General features: G+C 33.6%; 1 protein-coding gene across 1 annotated transcript in view; it reads right to left on the minus strand.

Moving 5' to 3' along the window:
* ANTXR1 (ANTXR cell adhesion molecule 1) overlaps nucleotides 1-22,908 on the minus strand; it is a 288,623-nt gene that overhangs the window by 174,229 nt on the left and 91,486 nt on the right. Inside the window, exons 9-10 of the mRNA XM_074287148.1 lie at nucleotides 17,738-17,798; nucleotides 502-600 (exon numbers count right to left, since the gene is read on the minus strand). Coding sequence (XP_074143249.1) covers nucleotides 502-600; nucleotides 17,738-17,798 — 160 coding nt within the window. The remainder of the gene's footprint in view (nucleotides 1-501; nucleotides 601-17,737; nucleotides 17,799-22,908) is intronic.

Here is a 22,908-nt window from a genome sequence, read left to right on the forward strand (position 1 = left end):
AATAGCAAACTAATTCATTTTCAATATCACCTTTCAAGAGTCTCAAAATTTTTGCCTTCTATTATCCTCTTGGCTGAAAATGGACTCTTCATCTCATCATTGTAAAGCACTTGGCTTGGAAACTTTTGCATTATACTTACAGGTTTGCATGCCATGTTTCTTGAAAGTTCCACTCTTGTGTCCACTGAGACTGTTGTCTCAGTGCTAAGCATACAAAGCTTGTATATTCAATAAGGCATTCAACAAATATTTGTTAAATTAAACTATACAATGAAAAGAGGAAACTTAAACTTCTGTAAAATCCAGCCGATTCAAATTAAACATTGCAGAGAAATAGTTTGATGTTACATGAAATAAACTGCTGCTCAAACTCCCAAGAGTTTCTTCCGGAGGCCTTTAATGACAGGTTCTTATATGTCTGTGTTTAGGGATGGAGAGAAAATAATGTGCTTCTTTCACATGAAATTCTAATGGAAAATGAGAAGTGGCTGTATGACTTACTGAGTGTGACAGAATCATTGATCTTGAAGCTGCAGAGTACTCTGTCCACATTGCGGGCATGACGAAATCCATTTCCTCTCACAACAACTTGAAATGATTCTGAAATGAAAATCATTATTGCTTAGATGAGTTATTGAATATCAAAAAAATTAAACACCTTTTGGCACCTTGTCTTGAGATGCATCAAAGTATGCCAGATTTTTCTTTTATCTTTGCTATAGCTTTGCCAAAATAATAAAAAATTAATCAAATATTAAATAATAAATTAAGGAACTATCAAAATATTAATTAGTTAATCAAATATAAAAATAATTAATAAAGATTATTCAAATAATCAAATTATTTTGGGTTAGAAAACAAATATTATAATTTCCCGACCTTTAATCTTTCATGTATCTAGGCAACGTGTGGTGTGAAGGACTGTTGCACTGGAAAAGATTGTTGCTCAGGAAGACCTGGCTTTAAAATACTGCCCCTGTCACTTTTTTATGATCTCAACAGCAAAATTACTCTCCTGTTAGCCTCAGGTGACCTATTCACTAGGCATTCAATGGATTTACATTTTAGGTATTGAAGGACCTGGCTTTGCTCTCCCACTAACCCAGACTGCTATCTAGGAAAGCAGCTAAGTCCTAAATACAGAGATAGAATTAAATCATTAGGGCTATGGAGTGGTGGAAATTTAACAATATAGAAAATAAAGTTACAAAATGATTAGAGGAGATAGAATTCCTAGGTAAACTAGCACCTTGCATGGCTAGAAGAATCTTTAAATCATATAGACCGATGATTTCTTTTATAACCCACTTAGGCCCTTGATTCTGGAGATGGAAGAGTCATTTACCAGCACACCCCTGTTTTACCTTTTGAAAAATGTTACCTCTCTCCCCTTACCTACTCAAAAATTAGCCAGTGGCCTATTTCATCGAGATCAGCAAGATAAAAAAAAAAAATCTGACCTTGGAAAGCACCAGCTCTACAAATACCCTATGCAGAGATCACAGTAGATTAGGTCCTAGCCAGTCATTTCAGTGAGCAAAATTCCATGAGATTTGACTAAGAAAAAAATAAGCTAGGTGGGGGGGAGGTGGGATTTTGGAAATAGAAATTTCCTGAAAGAGGGACAGGATACACAACCTTAGTGAGAAAAATACAGGTATGTTGCTGGGCCTTAGTTACCATAGGAAATTTAACTCAGCAACAATATGGAAAAGTCTTTGAAAAATGTACTTAATTGTTATCTAACCTGAAATCCCTATTTTAGGGAAAGTTATGCAAGTCAACTCCAAAAAGATAGGATATAAACAAAAGCCCTCCACAGTAAAATGGAAGTGTTACATTTAAGAAAGGGTCAGGCTAGTCTCAGGGAGATAAGTACATTACAGAACATCCACCATAGATGAGTCCTTTTTTGTAGAGGTCCCTGGTCCTGCTGGTTTATGTTGGCCAATTGATACATTTTCTTTTCTTTTTTTTTTCTTTTTTTTTTTTGCTGAGGCAATTGGGGTTAAGCTACTTGCCCAGGGTCACACAGCTGGAAGTCTTAAGTGCCTGAAACTAGATTTGAACTCAGGTCCTTCTGACTTCAAGGCTGTGCTCTAGCCACTGCACACCTTGCTGCCCCAACTGATACATTTTCAAGGTAAGAAATGTACCTCAGAAACTGACAAACACTAAAAAACTAGTACTTGGTTTATTTTTGTGTATCTTGAAAAAAATGATGAAAAATAATGAAAATTAAACTTGACACTGTCTTGTGGGTATAATCTTTTGCAGAGAGCTGGTTGTTAAACATTCACCAGCATATCCTTCTTCCATGATTTGAAATTAAATTCCCCTACAATCAACAATAGACCTGATTCAACAACAAATCAGCAAAGTAGGAAAAATAAATCTGGCATTGAAAAGCAGCAGTTTTACAAAGAAACTAATATAGATCAGGAGCCTAGCTCTCCATCTTAGTGGGCAGAATTCCATGAAATTTAGTTTTTCTTTGAATATACCATCCAAGGCCAGGATAAGCCACGATAATAATGTACACAAACTCATGAGTCGTAGTTATGGGACTCTGAGTGGTTTGGGAACATTGAAGATCTAGGACTGAACGATCAAGAAGTCACCTTTATTGGACCAGGATCAATGGCTAAACTTAGAAGTAGCAGCCAAGAGAGTTCTTGTCAGAGGGGACTACATTAACCTATTGCTCATTAACACAGGAAAATGTGAGAGCAAATGCCTTTGCCATATTGTTAATAGTTTCAAAGTGGGTCAATATTCACTCAAGTTATGGAGGATAATATATTCTCTGCATGGGTGACCCCACAATTTGCCTGACTCAAGACAAAGCTGTCAGCCTTTGCTGCCTACCCTCAGTGCCAAGCAGTAGAATCTTGCCTTCAAAGCCAGATTGCCAAATATCCAGAGAATCTCAGGTCATGTGAGATTGGCAGGTAGATTACAATGGCCCCCTACTAAGAAGTGTGAAAAACGATGGGCCCAATAATTGTGGATCCCTACTCAGGTACAGCTTCATGGTTCTATGCAACATAGTTACAACAGCTATCTCTATTTTTATCAACCACATTCTTCTCCTGTATAGACAAATAAGCCCAATATCCTCAGACCAAGGGAAACCCCTTAATACTAAATATGTGTTCAATTAGTTATGGTCCCACCATGGGATGTGAAAATATAATCAGCCATATCACCCCAAGTCACTCATAGATAGATAGATAAAGATAGAAAGACCAAAAATGCTATCAACTTTGATTATTTTCTCCCCACACTCCTGAATTGACTGAGCATCTTGCTGAGATGTGAGCATTCTAAAACCATTTCTTATTCTCCAGTGTTGCATAGAAATTTTTGAGCAGAAATCCCTGGAATAGACTAGAAGAAACAGTCCTCTTAGATATAACACCAGTATTAACTTAAAAAAAAATCTGGCTGCTAACACTTTAGCTAACAATAAAACTGGACCGACTGGCCTTCCTTCACATTTTTATTAATTCTCTTGATATTCTTGATCTTTTATTTTTCCAGATGAAATTTGTTCATATATGTTCAAGGTCTATTAAATAATTTTGGTAGTTTGGTTGACATAGCACTGAAAGAGAAAACTCATTTAGGTAGAATTTTCATTTTTATTATATTGGTTCAACCTATCCATGAGTAATTAACATAACTTTATTTATATGAAAAATATATTGTTTTGTCCTGGTAGGTAGATCCCAAGTATTTTATATTGTTTGCAGTTATTTTAAATAAAAATTTTCTTTCTGTCTCTTCCTTTTGGACTCTGTTGGTAATATGTGGGAATACTGATATTTTATATGGATTTCCTTTATATCCTGAAAATTTACTGAAGTTGTGATTTCAACTAGTTTTTTCAGTCTGTGTTCCAGGATTCTTTAAGTATAACATAATATCACTTGCAAAGAATGATAGTTTTATTTCCTCACTGGTTATTTCAATTTCTTTTCTGATCTTATTGCTATAGCTAGCATTTCTGATACAATATTGAATAATAATAGTGATAATGGGCATCTTTGCTTCATCCCAAATTTTATTGGGAAGACCTCTAGTTTATCCCCAATACAAATAAGGCATGCTTATAGTTTTAAATAGACCCTACTCATCATTTTTTCCTATTCTTTCTAGTGATTTTTTTTTGGCAAGGCAATCAGGATTAAGTGACTTGTCCAGGGTTACACAACTAATAAGTATCAAGTGTTTGAGGCTAGATTTGAACATAGGTTTTTCTATGTCCAAGGCCAGTGCTCCCCCAATGTGTTTTTAAAATAAAATTGAATGTTATATTTTCTCAAAAAATTTTTTTTATTTATCTATTAAGGTAGTCATATGATTTCTCTTAGTTTTGTTATTGATATGTTCAATGGTGTGATAGTTAGTTGATATTGAGCAAATTTTGCATGCCTGGTATAGATCCCACATGGTCATAGTTTATGATCTTTGTGATATATTGCTGCACTCTCCTTGCTAGAATTTTATTTAAAATTTTTGCATCTATATTCATTAGGAAAATTGGTCTATACTTTTCTTTCTGCATTTTTGTTCTTCCTGGTTTAAGTATCAGCATCGCAATTGTATCATAACAAGAATTTGGTAGAACTCCTTTGCTTATTTTTTTACATAGTATTGTGACTAATTGTTCTTTAAATATTTAATAGAATTCACATGTAAATCCATTTGGTTCTCGAGATTTATTCTGAAAAAATTCATTTATGACAGTTAACTTCTTTTTCTAAAATAGTTATGTAAGCTTCCTATTTCCTCTTCTGCAAATCCATGCACTTCATGTTTTTGTAAATATTCATGTATTTCAATTAGGCTGTCAGATTCATTGGCATATAAATAAGTGAAATAGCTCCTAAAATTGCTTTAATTTCATCTTCATTGGTGGTGAATTAACAGGTTTTTTTTCTTTTTTAACATTGGTAATTGGCTTTTTTCTTTCTCTTTTTTTTTAAATAAGTAATCAATGGTTCATCAATTTTATTGTTTTTTATTACACAAAAATAGGTCCTAGATGTATTTGTTAATTCAATGTTTTTCTTGCTTTCAATTTTATTATCTCTCCTTTGATTTTCTCAAGATTTTCAATTTGGTATTTGATTAGAGGTTTTAAGTCTGTTCCTTTTTTGTTTTTTAAAATTGCATGACCACTTAATTGTTCTGTTCTTTTTCTATTTTAGTGATATTAGCATTTAGAGATAATTTTTTCCAAGTATTGTTTTGGCTGCATCTCATAAATTTTGGTATGTCATCACATTGTTGTTTTTCTCTTTAATGAAATTATTGATTGTATGATTTATTCTTTGATCCATTCTTTCTTTAGTATTAGACTATTTAATTTCTAATAAATTTTCACTTTTCATAAATTTTTATAACCCTTTATTGAATGTAATTTTATTGTATTATGGTCTGAATAGAATGTATTTAGAATTTCTGATCTTTTGCATTTGGTAAGGCTTTTATGCCCTAATTGTGGTCAACTTTTGTGAAGGTTCTATATGCTACAGAGAAAAATATAATTCCTTTATATTATCATTCAGTTTTCTCTAGAGATCTAGCATAACTAACTTTTCCAAAATTCTATTCACAGCTTTTACTTCTTTCTTTTTTATTTTCAGGTTAGATTTGTTTAGTTCTAAGAGAGAACTAGTTGAGATTCCCCTAATATATTTTTTCTTTCTATTTCCTCCTATAATTCATTTAACTTTTACTTTAGGAATTTGATTGCTATGCCAATTTGTACACACACACACACACACACACACACACACATACACACACACATATTCTGATTTAGCCTTTTATTTATACTCTGTCTCTCATTCAAATGGTCTTTTTTTGTAAACAACATATTCTTAGTTTTAATCCATTTTTCTATCTCTTTCACTTTGTAGATGAGATTATCTAATTCACATCCACAATTATGATTATCAACTATATTTTCCTCCATACTATTTTCTCTCTGTTTATTCTTCGCTTTCTTTCCCTATTTTTACTTTATACCCCACTTTCTTTACAAGGCAATTGGGTTTAAGTGATTTGCTAAGTTACACAACTAATAAACATTAAATGTCTAAAACTGGATTTAAACTCAGGTCCTCCTAACTCCAAGGTTGGTGCTCCGTCTATTGTACCATCTAGCTTCCCCCATCCTATTCTTTTTCAAAAGTCTGGTCTGATTCTGACCACTGCCTTCTTTAATCTGCTCTCCCTTTTATCAGCATCCCCATTTCCCTCCCATCCCTATCTTTTCTTATCCTCTTTCCATCCTATTTCCCTGTAGGGTAAGATAGATTTCTATACTTAACAGAATAAGTATACTATTCCCTCTGAGTCAGTTCTGCTGAAAGTAAGGTTCAAGTGTTGCTCCCTCCCCCATCACTTCCTCTGCCACTATAAAACCTCTTTCTTTTGCATCTCTTTTATGTGAGGAAATTTTCCCTTTCTTCCTCTCCCTTTCCCCTTTACTTAGTGAATCCCTTTTTCTTACCCCTTCATTTTTAAAAATTATCCCATTGTAGTTATTTCACACCTATGTATTCTAATTGGCAAATAATGATAAACTTTTTAGGAGTTACAAGTATGATTTTCCATGTAGTAATGTAAATAGCTTAACCTTATTGAGTCCCTTATGGTTTCTCTTTCATGTTTACTTTTTATGCTTCTCTTAAGTCTGATATTTCAACATCAAATTATCTGTTCAGCTCTGCCCTTTTCATCAACAATGCTTGGAAGTCCTCTGTTTAATTAAGTATCCATTTTCCTCCAAAGACTTATATTCAGTTTTGCTGTATTTGTAATCCTAGATCCTTTGTTTTCTAGAATATCACTTTCCAAACTTTATCATCCTGTAAAGTGGAAGCTCCTAGATCTTGTATGAACCTGACTATGCCTGAATTGTTTCTAGCTTCTTGCAATATTCTCTCCTTAAAATAGGAGCTCTGAAATCTGGCTATAAAACTCAAAGAAGATTGTGAGAATTCTTTTAAGAGGTGATTGGTGGATTCTTTCAATGTCTCCTTTGATTCTCATTTATCAAGGAATTTTTCCTTGATAATTTCTTAAAATATTATCTAGACTTTTTTTCATCATGGCCATCATATAGTCTAACAATCCTTAAATTATTTCTCTTCAATCTATTTTCCAGGTAAGTTGGTTTTTTTCCAATGAGATATTTCTTTTTTTTTCTATTTTTAATTCTTTTGATTTTTGTCATTGTTTCTTGATGTCTCATGGGGTCATGAGTTTTCAGTTGCCCAACTACCTATTATTCCTATCCTCTAACATAATTTGATAGCTTTGAGATCTATACAAACAGTCAATCATATGAAATGGTTAGAAGATTGTTCCTAAGAGTAGAGGTGGCTGAATTGAACTAGCTATAGACATTGTTTAGAAATTGCAAATCTTATATCTGAAATACTTGACAGCTTTCAGTCCCAGATCAACAGTGTAGCCCACATTGGCTTCCAGAATTGGTGGGTACTGGAAAAAATGCCATTTCCAAAGGACACTTATGTATCTAAGTCAATGAAATAAGATGTTTTCATATTAGCCACAGAAAGAAATCAAAGTAAAGAAATATAGTGCAGAAAACATAAAACAAAGTAGCCAGCCTCTATTCGGCGATCATGGTAAAGATCTAAAACTAATTTTCCTTCATATCATTTGTAAGATCATATAATAAGACTAGTATGTTGGTTGAGACTTACTGACAAATTTATTTTTCAAAACTTACAATTCTAGGAATTTTAATAACTAAAACCATGGTCTATTGATGTATTTTTTGTGCTTTAAGGCAGGGACACAATCCTGTAACTGGAGATTTATTGTAGTTGTAAGTGCTCAGAGAAATGGGCATCCACAGGAAGGATCAAGGGGGGATTATGGAATATTGACCAATGTCTTCTTTTAGCTTACAAAGATGGAAAATGTTATAAGTCATGATTGCACAGATAGAAAGTATTTATGTGGTAAAAATTTAACTATATAGGAAATGAGGCTATAATAGATGAGATGGGGTCTCTAGGATCTGTAATAAGCCACATTGCCAGACTGAAAGGGTACTTACGAGACATAGCTTGATTTTCTTTATGATATTATTTGGTTCCTTTTGTTTTTGATTGTAGTTGACATGGTACTCAAAACTTTAGTGCTGATCAAAGTAATTGAAAGGCAGGAGTAAGGTCTCTCCTAACTTAGTGAGACTGTAGATTATTGCTATCAGGACCAGATACATTTGCATGAGGAATTATTAAGCATAGGAGGCTGTCTGATTTTCATCATATACCTTTGACTGCTATCATCCTAATATCTTTAATAATCTTAGTAATGGTAATTATAGCATGTTAATTATAAAATTCTTGAATCCTGAACCCAAGGACCTAAAGAGCTAATCAAGTGAATAAATCAAAAGGTAACTGGGTCAGCACATTCATGGTACGGAAAAGGAAACAGACCCAGAGACCTACTCCAAGTCACACAGATAAAGCCAGAAGTTAAAATCAAGTCTAAGGTGCTAAGCACAGTTAATTATGTATTGTCTTGTATTAATTTTAATTGTGTCTCATTTGGCCAAGCTATTCCATAAATTTCATGGGAATTATCTCTTTTCTCTCTCCCATAGCACCTGAGACCACACTGGATATAAAGTAGATAGTCAATTTTGAACATTTATTTAGCTTTATTCATCACCATAATGAACAGGCTTAGCAAACAATGTGACAAGATATTTCTAATGATCAAACATGGGCATTTAGTCTCCTATTTTATGCAGCTTTCACTCAGTAAAGACAAACTTTATACTTTCAGAATTAAAAATATAAATAGAATAAATAATATTTAAACTATTTTATGTTACATTTTAAATATAATAGCATATAATATTTATATAAACATAAAATAAATTTATATTAAAATATATATTATATTATAAATACTTAGAATAAAATTTATACTTCTCGTAAAATAAGAAGTCTTTAATTACTTTGTACTCTAGCAAATTTTGACAGAGCAATAATTATTTATAAAAATAAAAGTTATCTAGAATTAATGAATTATTAAGTAATTTTTTCCAAATTTGGAACAATTCCCTTTCAACTGCCCTTTAAATTTAAAGCCCCATTGTAGGTTGAAGGCTTTTTATTAAGACCTGTATTAATGTTTTATTTTCAAAAGTGTAGCAATATTGCAATTCCCAATGTGTTAACAATAGTCATAAAGCATAATACTACAAATCATAGGACTTGGAACTAGTAATAGGAATCTAAAGAGACAATTAAGATCCCCTTCCTTATTTTATAGATGAGACCAGAAAGATTAAATTATTTTTCTAAGATGACACAGATAATAAATAACAAAAGTAGAAATTCTAATCCAGATTCTCTGAATTCAAGTCTATTTTTCTTTCCACTAGGGCATACTTCCTCTCATATGCTTGTTGAAACAATGAATAAATGGATGGATGAATAAATTAATGAAGAATAAAATCCTTCTTGAGTTAACAAATGACCACACAACAAGATTGGAAACAATATCTCAGCTATTGCAATTACTAATTGGTATTTCTGTGTAGAGATATTAGAACAAGTTTTCTGGCAACATATGGTCATATTTATCTTTCTCAGTTTTATAATTTATGCAAAAGTTAGATTTGGGGGGAATATGCAGCTTGGCATACTACTGATAAAAAAAGAAGCAGACTTCTCAATAACCTCAATTGGGAGTTGTTGGGCAATTTACAAAATTTTCTGGACCCATCTCCTCAAGTTTCAATAGTGGTCTGGATTAGAGGATCCCTAAGTGCTTTTACAGCTCAAAAAAACAATCTGTTCTATTCTCTTGTGGCAAATGTTAGAACTCCTGGTATAGTCCCTGGATGAATTTAATTTTTTAAAAATAAATTCATATAACTACCTTTATTTTTGTCCCATGATGTTGTTGTTTAGTCATTTCAGCCATGTCTAACTCTTTGTAACCTCATCTGCAGTTTTCTTGGGAATGATTCTGGAATAATTTACTATTTACTTCTCCAGCTCATTTGATATATGAGGAAACTGAGACAAAGGTACTGAAGTGACTTGTTCAGGGTCACACAACTAGTATGTGTCCAAAGCCAGAAGTGAATTCAGGAAAATGAGTCCTCCTTACTTCAGACTCAGGCTCGATCCACTGTGCCATCTCTCTAAGCATATTTAAGCTTTTTGAAAATAAGCTGAAAGAACTACCTTTATTTTTTGCCTCTAGATGTAATTAAAGTGGAAATCTGGTTTGACAAACACAGCCAAATTTTTGTGGTAGCAAAAAAAAAAAAGCCAATGAAAGAAAGGAGGTATCTATAGTTAAGGAAATTATTGTAACAAATATTATTTCACCATCAAAGGACAAAGATGAACAATTCAGAGACTATGGGGAAAATTGTACGAATTTATATAGGTAAAAATAATCAGAACTAGCTGAAGATGTACACAATGACTAAAATTAGGTATATAGAACAAAAAGGTTGAAAAGGCAGCTAACTCTAAAATTATATTGTCAGGTCTGTTTTCTGTTTTTTGTCTTATTTAAAAACTTCTGTTTGTAACAAGGGAGATTAGGGATGAAAGTAAGTGGGACATACCCATGTAGTAGGAAAGTACCTCTGGTATCAAAAACAGCAAGTATCAATAAAACCTTTAAGAATAATACAGAAAAACAAGAGCTTAGTTGCATTCTTCCTCTTCAAACTATTAGGAAATAAGAGGCAATAAACTAGGTAGAGTTCCGTGTACCAGTTCTGGGATTTAAACCCCAGATCTCCTAACTCCAAAACAAATTTTTCTTTTTTTTTTTTCTTTTCCCAAACCAACCTCATAAATTTCCACATTATTTCCACATATGTCTATTTAGTTAAAATAGACATTATATATTTTGATCTCCATTTTGAATACCAGAGATACGTAAGAGCCACATGTCAGAGAAAGAACTAGGTTTTGTTGCTAAGCTTGCAATCTACCTTTTAAAATGTAGATTGCATGTGTTGTTTTTGCTGATTCAAAGATTCTTTTCCTCCACTGGTCTATGATCAGACCATTTATCTCATTTCCCCAAAGACCATCGCACTAGACTGTGAGGAGAACATATTCATCTTGGAATCCAGGCTAAGCTCCAAACCCAATTCAGTAACATCTTGTTCCAGCCTTATCAGATCAATTGCAGAATATCCTATAAAGTAGACCTACTTTCCTGCTGGCTGTGTCTTGTCTTGGTGACTTATGGAGGATAGAGTATAGAACTCTATCATGTGAAAACTATGGAAAATCTTAAATCCCTGGATCATAAAGTGTCTATATAAATATTGCATTATAAGATACACAAAAGCAGAAACAGAAGTTCTTCCTCTGACTGCACTGGGCTTACCAATCATGTCAGGGGTTTTCAAGCAGATCAAAATATAAACATCTGTTTTGGCAGCTTTGGTCATATTTCAATTTTGACAGCCCTGATCATATTTCAGAAACTTATATTAATCTTGAAATTGAATGATAAACTAACAAGCAAAAATGGAGCAAAGGAGTCATATTTATTTGGTACCAGTTGATAGAAAACTGACCTTGAAGTCAAGAAGATCTGGATTCAAATTTTTCCTCTGACGCATACTGGCTATGTTACCTTGGACAAATCATTTATCCCTTAAAATTCTAGGTAGTTCTTTAAGACAATAACTTGCAGAGAAGGTACTTATTTAAACTGGTAGGTGTAGACTTTCCTTATATGGAAGTTCTTTTTATGAATAAATAACAGATCTACTGCCTTAACATTAATAAGGGTACTGAGTTATCTTTCCAAATATACACATAAGGATAGACCTACTCTGGTGTTTACTTAGTTCTAATGTAGCAAATTGAGAAATGGGGGTAAGTGAAAGGAGATAAAGAGAGAGTTCTTTTTATAACAATTAGCTTTTAAAAAGACAGATTTATTTAAATAAATAAGTGTTCTCATAAAAATTTCATCTGGTGAAATTAATTTCTGATGCCTGGTTGGAGTATAGAGTTGGACCTCAAAGTCTTAGACAGGTGAACTATGGATCTAGTCTCTATGGATCTAATAGATCCTCCTAAGCTGGAAAGGGTTTGATATGGCTTAGGAGTAAACTATATTTCAGCCATGGACAAGCGCAGCTAAGTAGAGAAAAGCTGACCATCACAGCTCAGACCACCAAGTGATGTTTTTTGCCAAATCAGATCATTAAAAGTTGTCTACTAAGCAGTCGTACCGAGATACACATAAAGATGGGAAACACCCAATAAAATACCAGATTCTTGAAATATCAGAGTCATAGGAGTTAAGGGTTCCATTTTCCATACATCATGATAGTCCAAAGGCTGTATTTCACATGTAAAACTATAAGTATCAGTGTTAATCTGGCCTTGGTCAAATCAGATACTAATAAAACATGTGGTGCCATAGAATTGTGAATATGGAGTGCTTAGTCTAGTGCCTTGAATATAGAAGGTGCTTAATACATGTTTATTGACTGACTATAAATAATTATAAAATTAAGGAGCAGGAGTTGTAACTGAATTGGCAATCATCCATTCCAGTCCTATCACATACCAGTGAAGAAAATGAAGTTCTGTGATCTAGACTTACATAGACAGCTTGTGACAGAGCTGGAATTTGAACACATATCTTTAGGTTTCAGATTCATTGTATTCTCCATTGCACAATTCTCCATTTTTACCTTATTACTTGACATTTTATTTAATCTCCCAGAATTTTTTCCTTCTGGATATGGGATTTATTCTTCTAAGACTTACTGCACTTTTTCCTCTACAACTTCTACCCCTCACAAATGGAAGCATTTTAAAGTGGGTAAAAGGGAGTTACAAAGACAAAAATAATTAATTTAGATCAGCTGTCAGATATGAGAACTGTAAAGAACAATGAAAATAAAAACCAACCTTCCATGACTGGGAGATGAGTACATATCTGTGATTTATGTATCTAAGTCCCTATTGGGTAAAGAAAGAATCAATCTTCTATTTGATCACTTAGACTTCTGACAAAGAAGAGGAAACTCAACAACAAGTGACTAACAGGACGATTGTTAAAAAGAACATGTGAGGAGCTAATTATAGCTTGCTTTTATATCTGAAGAACCAAGCTCCCAAATGGAAAGCAGATGGTAGATTTCGGTCTTGATTCATTCATTTTTCTTGCATAGTTTGGCATTCTTCCTGAACACTTACCTAGTATGCTATGAACTATTAAAGTTTGGGCCTTGCTGGCTGGGGACCAGAGGAAATGATGCACCGGGAAAAGGAAGAAATTTCCTGAAGAGTAGATAAAATGGCCTTTCTCTGCAAGGCAATGCTGGAAGTAGAATAAGAGCTTGAATTAACAATGAATAGGTTCTAGTGGTTACCAAGAGGAATCTGCAAATTGTTGGATTATGAACTTGAAAGCATGTCTGCGACATAAGGAAGCAAGATAATTTGACAATGGTTAGTGGTAAAGATGTGTTTAAATAAGCAAAGCAAGCTATCATTAGGGCTAGCTTTACATAAAGGTACATAAAGTCAGTAACTGCCTACATGGTGTAAGTTAGCAAGTTCTGAGAAGACATCCTACCTCAAAATAGGCACCTCACTTATCTGCCACATGTCTGAAGCTCCAGCATTAAGAGGTAATTTCTAGGATATGGGGGGGGTTCTTTCTGATGGAGGTGTGTGTGTGTAAATGTGAATGTGTTGGGAGGAAGGTTTTTCAATCATACGTTCCACCCTGTGAGTAAAACTTGACAGCTGCCTTTCAGAAGTTACATAGTGAGATACATGTGTTTACCCATGTGGCCTGGGACACAAGTAAACACATATAACTTACCATAGAGAAAATAACAGAAGAATGACTCCCCTCTTATTTTCTCTCCCTCTCCCTCCTTCTCCCCTCTTTCTTCTTTCCTTTCTCTCTCTGTCTCTCTGTCTCTCTCTCTCTCTCTCTCTGTCTCTCTCTCTCTCTCTCTCTCTCTCTCTCTTTGTCTCTGTCTCTGTCTCTCTTTGTCTCTGTCTCTGTCTCTCTCTCTCTGTCTGTCTCTCTCTCTGCTCTCTCTCTCTCTCTCTCTCTCTCTCTCTCTCTCTCTCTCTCTCTCGCTGTCTTTTTGTCTATATGCCTCTCTCTCTTTGTCTATCTATCTCTCTTTGTCTCTGTCTCTTTGTCTATCTGTCTGTCTATCTCTGTATCTCTTTCTCCCGCTTTGTGTGTGTGTGTCTGTCTCTGTCTCTCTCTCTGTCTATCTCTCTCTCTTTCTTTCACACACACACACACACACACACACACACACACACACACACACACACACACTCCACCCCACACTTTATTCTTTGGAACCATGCCTGAAGAAAGTCAGAAAAAAGGTGAAAAAAATCCCTAAATACCTTAATTAAAATTCCTTTTATAGGCCAAAGACTTTATACCAACATATTCATTTTTAAGGTAATCATTATCAGTGAAGGCCATCTTCTAGGAGATGCAAACAGGTGCCATTTCTTCTTAGCAGCAGCCTCAGACACTGATTCTAATCAAACATCTCTAGAATTGTGAACTATGTGCTGTAGGGTATTCTAACCTCTAAAGAGATATCATCATCATCATCATCATTATCATCATTTATATTATTATTTATATTTTATATTATATTAGCATTTATAAAGTGCTTTTAGTTTTGCAAAGCATTTTACAAGCTCCCAGGTCCATCTAAGTATGTTTTCTATGAATTCATTTTAATAACAGCATTCAGCTTTTTACATGTTATCCCAAAATTATCTTCCCAATTAAGTCCCAACTAAAGAATTTCTACTCTGCAAGCTCATTAGATTAATTGCCAGAACTCTCCTGATTAATTTCCCACAATAGTATTGTAATTCCTTGAAAACTGTTAAATTGGGCCAAGTGTATTTGGCAATTTTATGTTAACCAGAATTCACTATGTATAAAAAGCCATAAAATCATATACTGGAGTCACCCTGTAGGAATAATAACTGTCTCTGAAGACTGGATTTTAATGATCTACTTGTTCATAATTCTGAGAACCACTTTTATTCTTTTGGTACTTAGCATATTCTTTTGAATAAATAATCACTGAATATTATGTATTTTGTTGTTTAATAAGGAGACTTTATTTCATCTGGCTCTTCCTATTATTCTAAAAGTCATTACCCCAAATTGAGATGAAATCTCAAAGGAACCTCCTCCACCTCATCTATAAAGAAAGAGGATTCATTTGGAAAATAACTTTGACTAGAAAGCATGTATTACTTCAGTCATAATTTGTATGTTTCTTATTCTTCCATTAAAGTCTTCTGATGCTCATCACAATAGGGAAGTAATTATGGATTATTGAAGGATGTGCCTTCATGGTAATCTCTCCCATCATAGTTTAGTAATACATTACATGACCATTGAGTCCAATCCCTTCATTTTACAAATGAGGAAACTGAGGATTTAGAGTATTCAAGTGACTTGCCCAGGGTCATGTCAATATGTGAGGTAAGATTTAAGCATAGCTCTTCCTGATACCATGTATACTATTCTATCTATTATTCTACTTTGCTTTAAATTCTTTGTGGGGAATTTGTGGAAAGACATGGATAAAATGAGAAAGCATAAAAGATTTGTGGGTCTGAAAGGATGGGGAAAAACAACAACTCACGATGAGCACTGAGGTCCATTTAAGTATGTTTTCTATCAATAAATCAAATAATAGAATTTAGTTTTCATTTTTGTTTCCTTCGAGGTGGGAAAATCAAGAAGGGATAATCAAGAGGGGATAATGTTCTTAACTAAAATCTGAAAATATACCAGTGTTCTTCCTATTTTTAACTTTTCAAAATGACAGAAATCCTTGGGAATTTCCTTGCCATTTCTAGATATCCACCCAGGATGGTGGTTTTTATTTTAATTTTTATTGATTTTAATGATTAGGATTGAATCTGGGTTTTCATCAATGTGGAGAATTTTCAGCTGAGGAAAATTTTTACCAGTCTAGGTGAGCACCACCTTTAGTGTCTTAAAGAGTTACTTTGGAACTTCAGAGAATATATATTAAGAAAGTAACACAGTGTATGTAGGAGGCAGAATTCGAACACAGAACTTCATGGCTCCAAGACCAGCTCACTAATCATTCTACCATAGTGCTTCTTTTTTTCACTGCAAACATAGCAAAATCTTGCTCTGGTTAGTAAAAACCAAAAATAAAATCAACAAATAAAAATCTCTCACTCAAAATTAGAGGAATCAAAGTAGATTAAAAAAACAACAAAAAGAAATTTAGATGTTAACTTTATTACATATTTAAAATGAATAGCAAGCTGTACACAAAAGATTTGTAGTTTTATAGGTGATCATCTTATCTTTACACTATGTTATGGAAATTCTTGTTTTTCCATTAATTAAAAATAAAATAAACTGAACTTGTAAGGATAAATATGTAATTGTACTTTAATTGAACTATGTGAACATAATTATACATACAGTATTCAATCTTATTAATTTATGAGGAGTAGGAAAATGGCAGATTGATAAGGGATACAAAAATATTGACTGAGGAAATCTTAACTAAGATTCAATGTATAAGGTAGGAAAATAAATTTCATTTTTATTATATTATAATCTCTTTTAGGGCAGGAACTATCTTTGACTCTTTGTAATCTCTTGATTTAGGACAGTGCCTGCTATGTAGCAGGTACTTTATAAATGTCTATTTATTGATTAGTTATTAATATTACCAAACACATAGTAGGTTTTTATGAAAGACTTTAACATCCATTCACACATTTATTGAAGTCTTGAACAAATCATTTAATCTCTCTCTGAACCTCAGTTTCCTTCTTATAAGATGAGGAAATTAGACTAAATAGCTCTACATCTATGATTTTATGAATTTTTCATTCATTTATTTATTTAACATAGCATCCATATAGTATTATTTGCACGTATATAATAAAATACTCCTCCTCCTTAATAAATTTAGGATATATTCTCCCATGAACACACATACCAATGAGAAGAGTGAGCAAAGACTAAAATTGCCTCCTAGAGTCTCACACATGGGAAACAGGCATGCATGGTCAGCTCACACTTACTCTAAGGCCTTTGTTGTCCTCTTGGATGTTCTACCATTGATCATTAAAGGGTACAATGTCTTAGGGAAGCATCCTATTCTGTCAGGTTCTCTAAACCTGCTCTCTGCTAAGTATACAACTCAATTATTTTCTGATCTTTCCATGCAAATGAAGAGACCCAACATCTAATACCCTTACAAATCACAAATGGACCACTTAAAGACTGAAATTCTGTAATTTTATCAAGTAAAATGGGGAACTCAATTGATGAAGGAGTCATCTTCATTGCCACAACCTCCAGTTGAATTTATTCCCCAATGGTGCTTTTGGCATGTTTACATTGCCAGTTTTAGATATCTTTTGATGGCATTATATTCTTTGGAGTTCCTTCTTAATGCCAAAAAAATCAGCAAAATACACAGGTACAATTCTTAGACTGCCTAAATATTAATAAGTTTGGTGTTTTTTTAATAAGGATTTAAGCCAGTCATGGCCAATTGATCTAAAGAGTACAGTAAAGCCTAAATATGCAATTATCAAATTTAACATCCCATTAAGGAAATTGTATAAGGCCAGATAGCAGCTTGTTTTCAACTTACCTCCTGCACATATGCTTGAAGGCTCAGCTGCCAAAATTTCAATGCATGATTTCTTCAAAATCTAGGGAAATAAATGGAATTATATGTCTATGAGAATTCAATAGACAGCATTAAGACAAGTTGAGTCAAATATATTTTTTATCCACCGAAATAGAAATTGCAAGTAGACATTAAAAAGACCTGACATACAAATTCAAGTAGGAAGTATTTCATATATCAATCCACATCATCATCATCAAAATTAGCAATTGGTTTTTGAGGGCACAGACACTTACGATGTAAATATAGCATACTAGGTGCTAATTATATGGAAGTATAGCAGTCCTTATCCTAAAAAAATAAAGATAGCATTTGCTATTTGACAGACTTAGGAGAGATAATAAGGAAAAAAGTATATCCTAAGAGAGAAAAGAACTCAGAGTTAAGGAAGCCAGGATCTATATTATAGATGATGTGAGTACTAAGATGTAATATAATAAAATGGAAACCAGCCTATGACTTGGAATCAAGAGTCCTAAACTCAAATCCTGTATCCCACACTGAAGAATTCTGCAACTTTTAAAAACATAATAGAATGGTTGGGAAAACTGGAAATTAGTATGGCAGAAATTAGATATGGATCCACACTTAACACCATATACCAAGATAAGATCAAAATGGGTCCATGATTTAGGCATAAAGAGGGAGATAATAAATAGATTAGAGGAACAGAGGATAATCTACCTCTCAGACTTGTGGAGGAGGAAGGAATTTATGACCAGAGGAGAACTAGAGATCATTATTGATCACAAAATAGAAGATTTTGATTACATCAAACTAAAAAGTTTCTGTACAAATAATACTAATGCAAACAAGATTAGAAGGGAAGTAACAAATTGGGAAAATATTTTTAAAAACAAAGGTTCTGACAAAGGTCTCATTTCCAAAATATATAGAGAACTGACCATAATTTATAAGAAACCGAACCATTCTCCAATTGATAAATGGTCAAAGGATATGAACAGACAATTCTCAGAGGAAGAAATTGAAACTATATCCACTCACATGAAAGAGTGTTCCAAATCACTACTGATCAGAGAAATGCAAATTAAGACCACTCTGAGATACCACTACACACCTGTCAGATTGGCTAAGATGACAGGAACAAATAATGATGAATGTTGGAGGGGATGTGGGGAAATTGGGACACTAATACATTGCTGGTGGAGTTGCGAAAGAATCCAGCCATTCTGGAGAGCAATCTGGAATTATGCCCAAAAAGTTATCAAACTGTGCATACCCTTTGACCCAGCAGCGCTACTACTGGGATTATATCCCAAAGAAATACTAAAGAGCGGAAAGAAACATATATGTGCCAAAATGTTTGTGGCAGCTCTATTTGTTGTAGCTAGAAACTGGAAGATGAATGGATGTCCATCAGTTGGAGAATGGTTGGGTAAATTGTGGTATATGAAGGTTATGGAATATTATTGCTCGGTAAGAAATGACCAGCAGGAGGAATATAGAGAGGCCTGGAGAGACTTAAATCAACTGATGCTGAGTGAAATGAGCAGAACCAGAAGATCACTGTACACTTCAACAACAATACTGTATGAGGATGTGTTCTGATGGAAGTGGAAATCTTCAACATAAAGAAGATCCAACTCCCTTCCAGTTGATCAATGATGGACAGAGGTAGCTACACCCAGAGAAGAAACACTGGGAGGGGAATGTAAATTGTTAGCACTAATATCTGTCTGCCCAGGTTACATGTACCTTCGGATTCTAATGTTTATTGTGCAACAAGAAAATAATATTCACACACATGTATTGTACCTAGACTATATTGTAACACATGTAAAATGTATGGTATTGCCTGTCGTCGGGGGGAGGGAATAGAGGGAGGGGGGTAATTTGGAAAAATGAATACAAGGGATAATATTATAATATATATATATATATATATATATATATATATATATATAATAAAAAAAAAATAAAATAATTGAAGAAAAAAAAAAAAAAAAAAAACATAATAGAATGGAAATCATCCTAGACTTGGAGTCAAGACTCCTGGACTCAAATTCTATATCCCACTCCACAACTCTTAACAAACTGATGTGCTTTCTGATCATCAGTTTATTAATTTATTCATCTGTGAAATGAAGGTGATGATAATATTTGCAGTATGACTTCCAGGAAAACTGATAAAGTTTCAGGCAATTTGGTTCCCTTGATGAAATAAATAAATAAATAAATAATCTAATAACAGTGGAAAAAAAAAAAAGAAAAGACAAAAACCAGCAAAGATGAAAAGAAGCACCAAAGGAAGCAATAGTTCCATAAAATTAAATAGAAATGCCAAAAAGCAACTCCATACAGTTCAGAACTATACAAAAAGACAGAAGCCTGTAGTTTTCTGTTCAGAGGCTATAACAAAGGAAACTGAAGCTAGTTAACCCTGCACACAGGCCTGAAGAAAAGGGGTTCTTAAGTCTCAACCCAGAGGAACAATGGCAGGAGAAAAGATATCTCCTTGTAGAAGATGGAGATAAGACAGAGGTAAGTGGGAGGTGTGCTCCAGGAGACCTGAGATACATGCAACCTCTGATTTCTGGTCAAGATTTACCAAGATCACCAAAACAGGAAAAAAGCATTTGTGGGCACAAGGAAACAGACATAAGACATGTGTGGCAAGGTAATACCTAGCTCTGAAAGCTAGTATAAGATCAAATATGCTATCGGAGGTCATTATAACCATATTGTTTTTTGTTCCTTTTCATCATGTTTGACTCTTTCTGACCCCATTTGGGGTTTTCTTGGTGAAGATACTAGAGTGGTTTGCTATTTCCTTCTCTAGAACCACACTAAGGAATAAAAGTAATTTTCATTATATAACTGTACAAGAAGATCACAGGGCAAAGAACAGTGTATATATATATATATATTTATATGTGTGTGTATGTGTGTATAAGGCCACCAGGGTTATAGATGTAGAACTGAAAGAGAACTTATAGGCCATGTAATTTAACCATTTTCACTGTACAAATGAGGAAACTTAGGTCCAGGAAATTAAGATTATTTGACCAAGGTGATATTGGTAATAAGTATAAAGATAGGATTTGAATACAGTTCTATTGACTCCAGAGTCAGTGCTCTTTTTGCTACACAATAGATAGAAGCCAACAACTAAGAAAGAAGTTGGAGCCTGGTCCCTATCCTCAGTCTGGCCCCTAATCTAGGACACAACTGAAGAAGACAGGGAGACCAAGACCCAGGCACCTTATCTAACATATCAGCAGGCCTGACCATCTCATCCAGAAGTATGAGTGAGAGCAGAGGTTGGCCATGATACAAAGTCCCATCCATAAAAAAAGAAGGTTGGCGATGTGATTAAAAAGAAGAAAATTCTTAAGACAATGAAGAAATTATATAAGCCAAAACCAAAGAACTGTATGGTCAGAATCACTCAAGACTATTTTGTATTTACAATTAAGGAAAGGAAATGTTTGAATATGATTCACCAAAAGGCAAAAGAAAAAAATGGCTTGCAATCATGATTAACATCTTGCAAAATATAGTTGACTTTACAGGGGGGGAAATTGAACCTTTAAAAGAAAAGGAGACTTTCAAGTATTCCTGATGAAAATGTAAGAGCCATATGAAGAATGAGAAAAACTGAACTTTAAAACACTGAAATGAGGGAAAAAGAAACCTAAAAAAGAAAATAGATTTTAATAAATAGAAGAGGTTAAATTATGAATAGATAGTTAGGTCAATATTGTACTTGGAGTTAGGAAGACCTGAATTCAAATTCTACCTCAGATTCTTATTAGCTAGCTGTATCACCTGGGTAGTAACATATCTTCTTGCCTCAGTTTTCTCATCTCTGAAATGTACTAATAATAGTACCATCTTCCTATTTCATTGAAAGGATGTTGATCATCATGCTATTATTTATCATTATTATTATTATGTTATCAATATTATATTATTATCAATACTCTTATTGTATACTGTACAATCAGTTCCTATAAATCTTCCCAGGTTTTTCTGAAACAATCTTGCCCATCATTTCTTATAACAAAATAGATTTTCAATCATAATCATATGGGGGAAAAGGGCTAGAACAAAATCGGTTTATGAGTCAGTTGAGATGTTAAAAAGCAGGGGTTAATGATCATGATCTCCAACAAAAATAAAGGCAAAAATAGACCTAATTAAAAGAAATAGGCATGGAAGCTACTTTTTGTTAAAAAAAAATACTATAGAAAAATGAAATGCTATGGATATAAACATGTATGCACTAAACATAGCATCCAGATTCTCAAAGGAAAAGTTAAATGAGTTGCAGTAAGGAATAGAGAATAAAACTATGTTAGTGAATTGATAGCAATTTAGAGCATTTTTTCATACGACTATAGATAACTTTGATTCCTGTTAATAACCTTTGACTATATATCAATTGGGGAATGACATATCATTATGAATTTGACTTAGTTCTCTATATATTTGAAAAAGGACAACTTTATCAGAGAAACTTCCTCTAAAAAAAATTCTCCATTTTCCTGCTTTCCTTCTAATTTTGGCTGCATTGGTTTTGTGTGTGAAGAAATCAAGGGACATAATCCTTCCTACTTTCATAAAATTCTCCATGCTATAAATGGAAGTTTTAAAAGACAAGGGAGATAAAGATATTAAACTGTACAACAGGAGGGTAAGTTTAAAACTAGCATTGAATTTGCCTAATCAATGTGGAAGGGAGATAGAACATTTCCCCTCAAAGGTATATTGTATTGTTAAGTGAGTTTGTAAGGTCCTTCACTAATTGGTCCTTTGGTCACATTCTAAACTAAGATATGACTTGGCCTACTCTTTTGAGTTTCTGAGGGTGGAACTCTAATCCTACAGGCCTGACACTACATAGTGATAATTTCCACCTGGCTGGAGTTTTCAAAGGTCTATCAGATATTAGGGATTAAATTCCCAAAGTACTCCAGTAGGAGGCTCTCTTCCATCATCAATGGCAGTACTAATTAAATCAAGCTAACTTTGTTTTTGTTAGTAGAGAATTTATTGGAATGGAGTTTGGGGCACAATTTGAGTAAGAAACTGAGGAGATCCTCCAATCATTAAATAAAGTCTTTTTGACAATCAGAACCAAATTGGAAAAAGTTTTGACAATCAGAACC

The sequence above is a fragment of the Sminthopsis crassicaudata genome, chromosome 2 (genome assembly GCF_048593235.1).
Source record: "Sminthopsis crassicaudata isolate SCR6 chromosome 2, ASM4859323v1, whole genome shotgun sequence".
Lineage (NCBI taxonomy): Eukaryota > Metazoa > Chordata > Mammalia > Dasyuromorphia > Dasyuridae > Sminthopsis > Sminthopsis crassicaudata.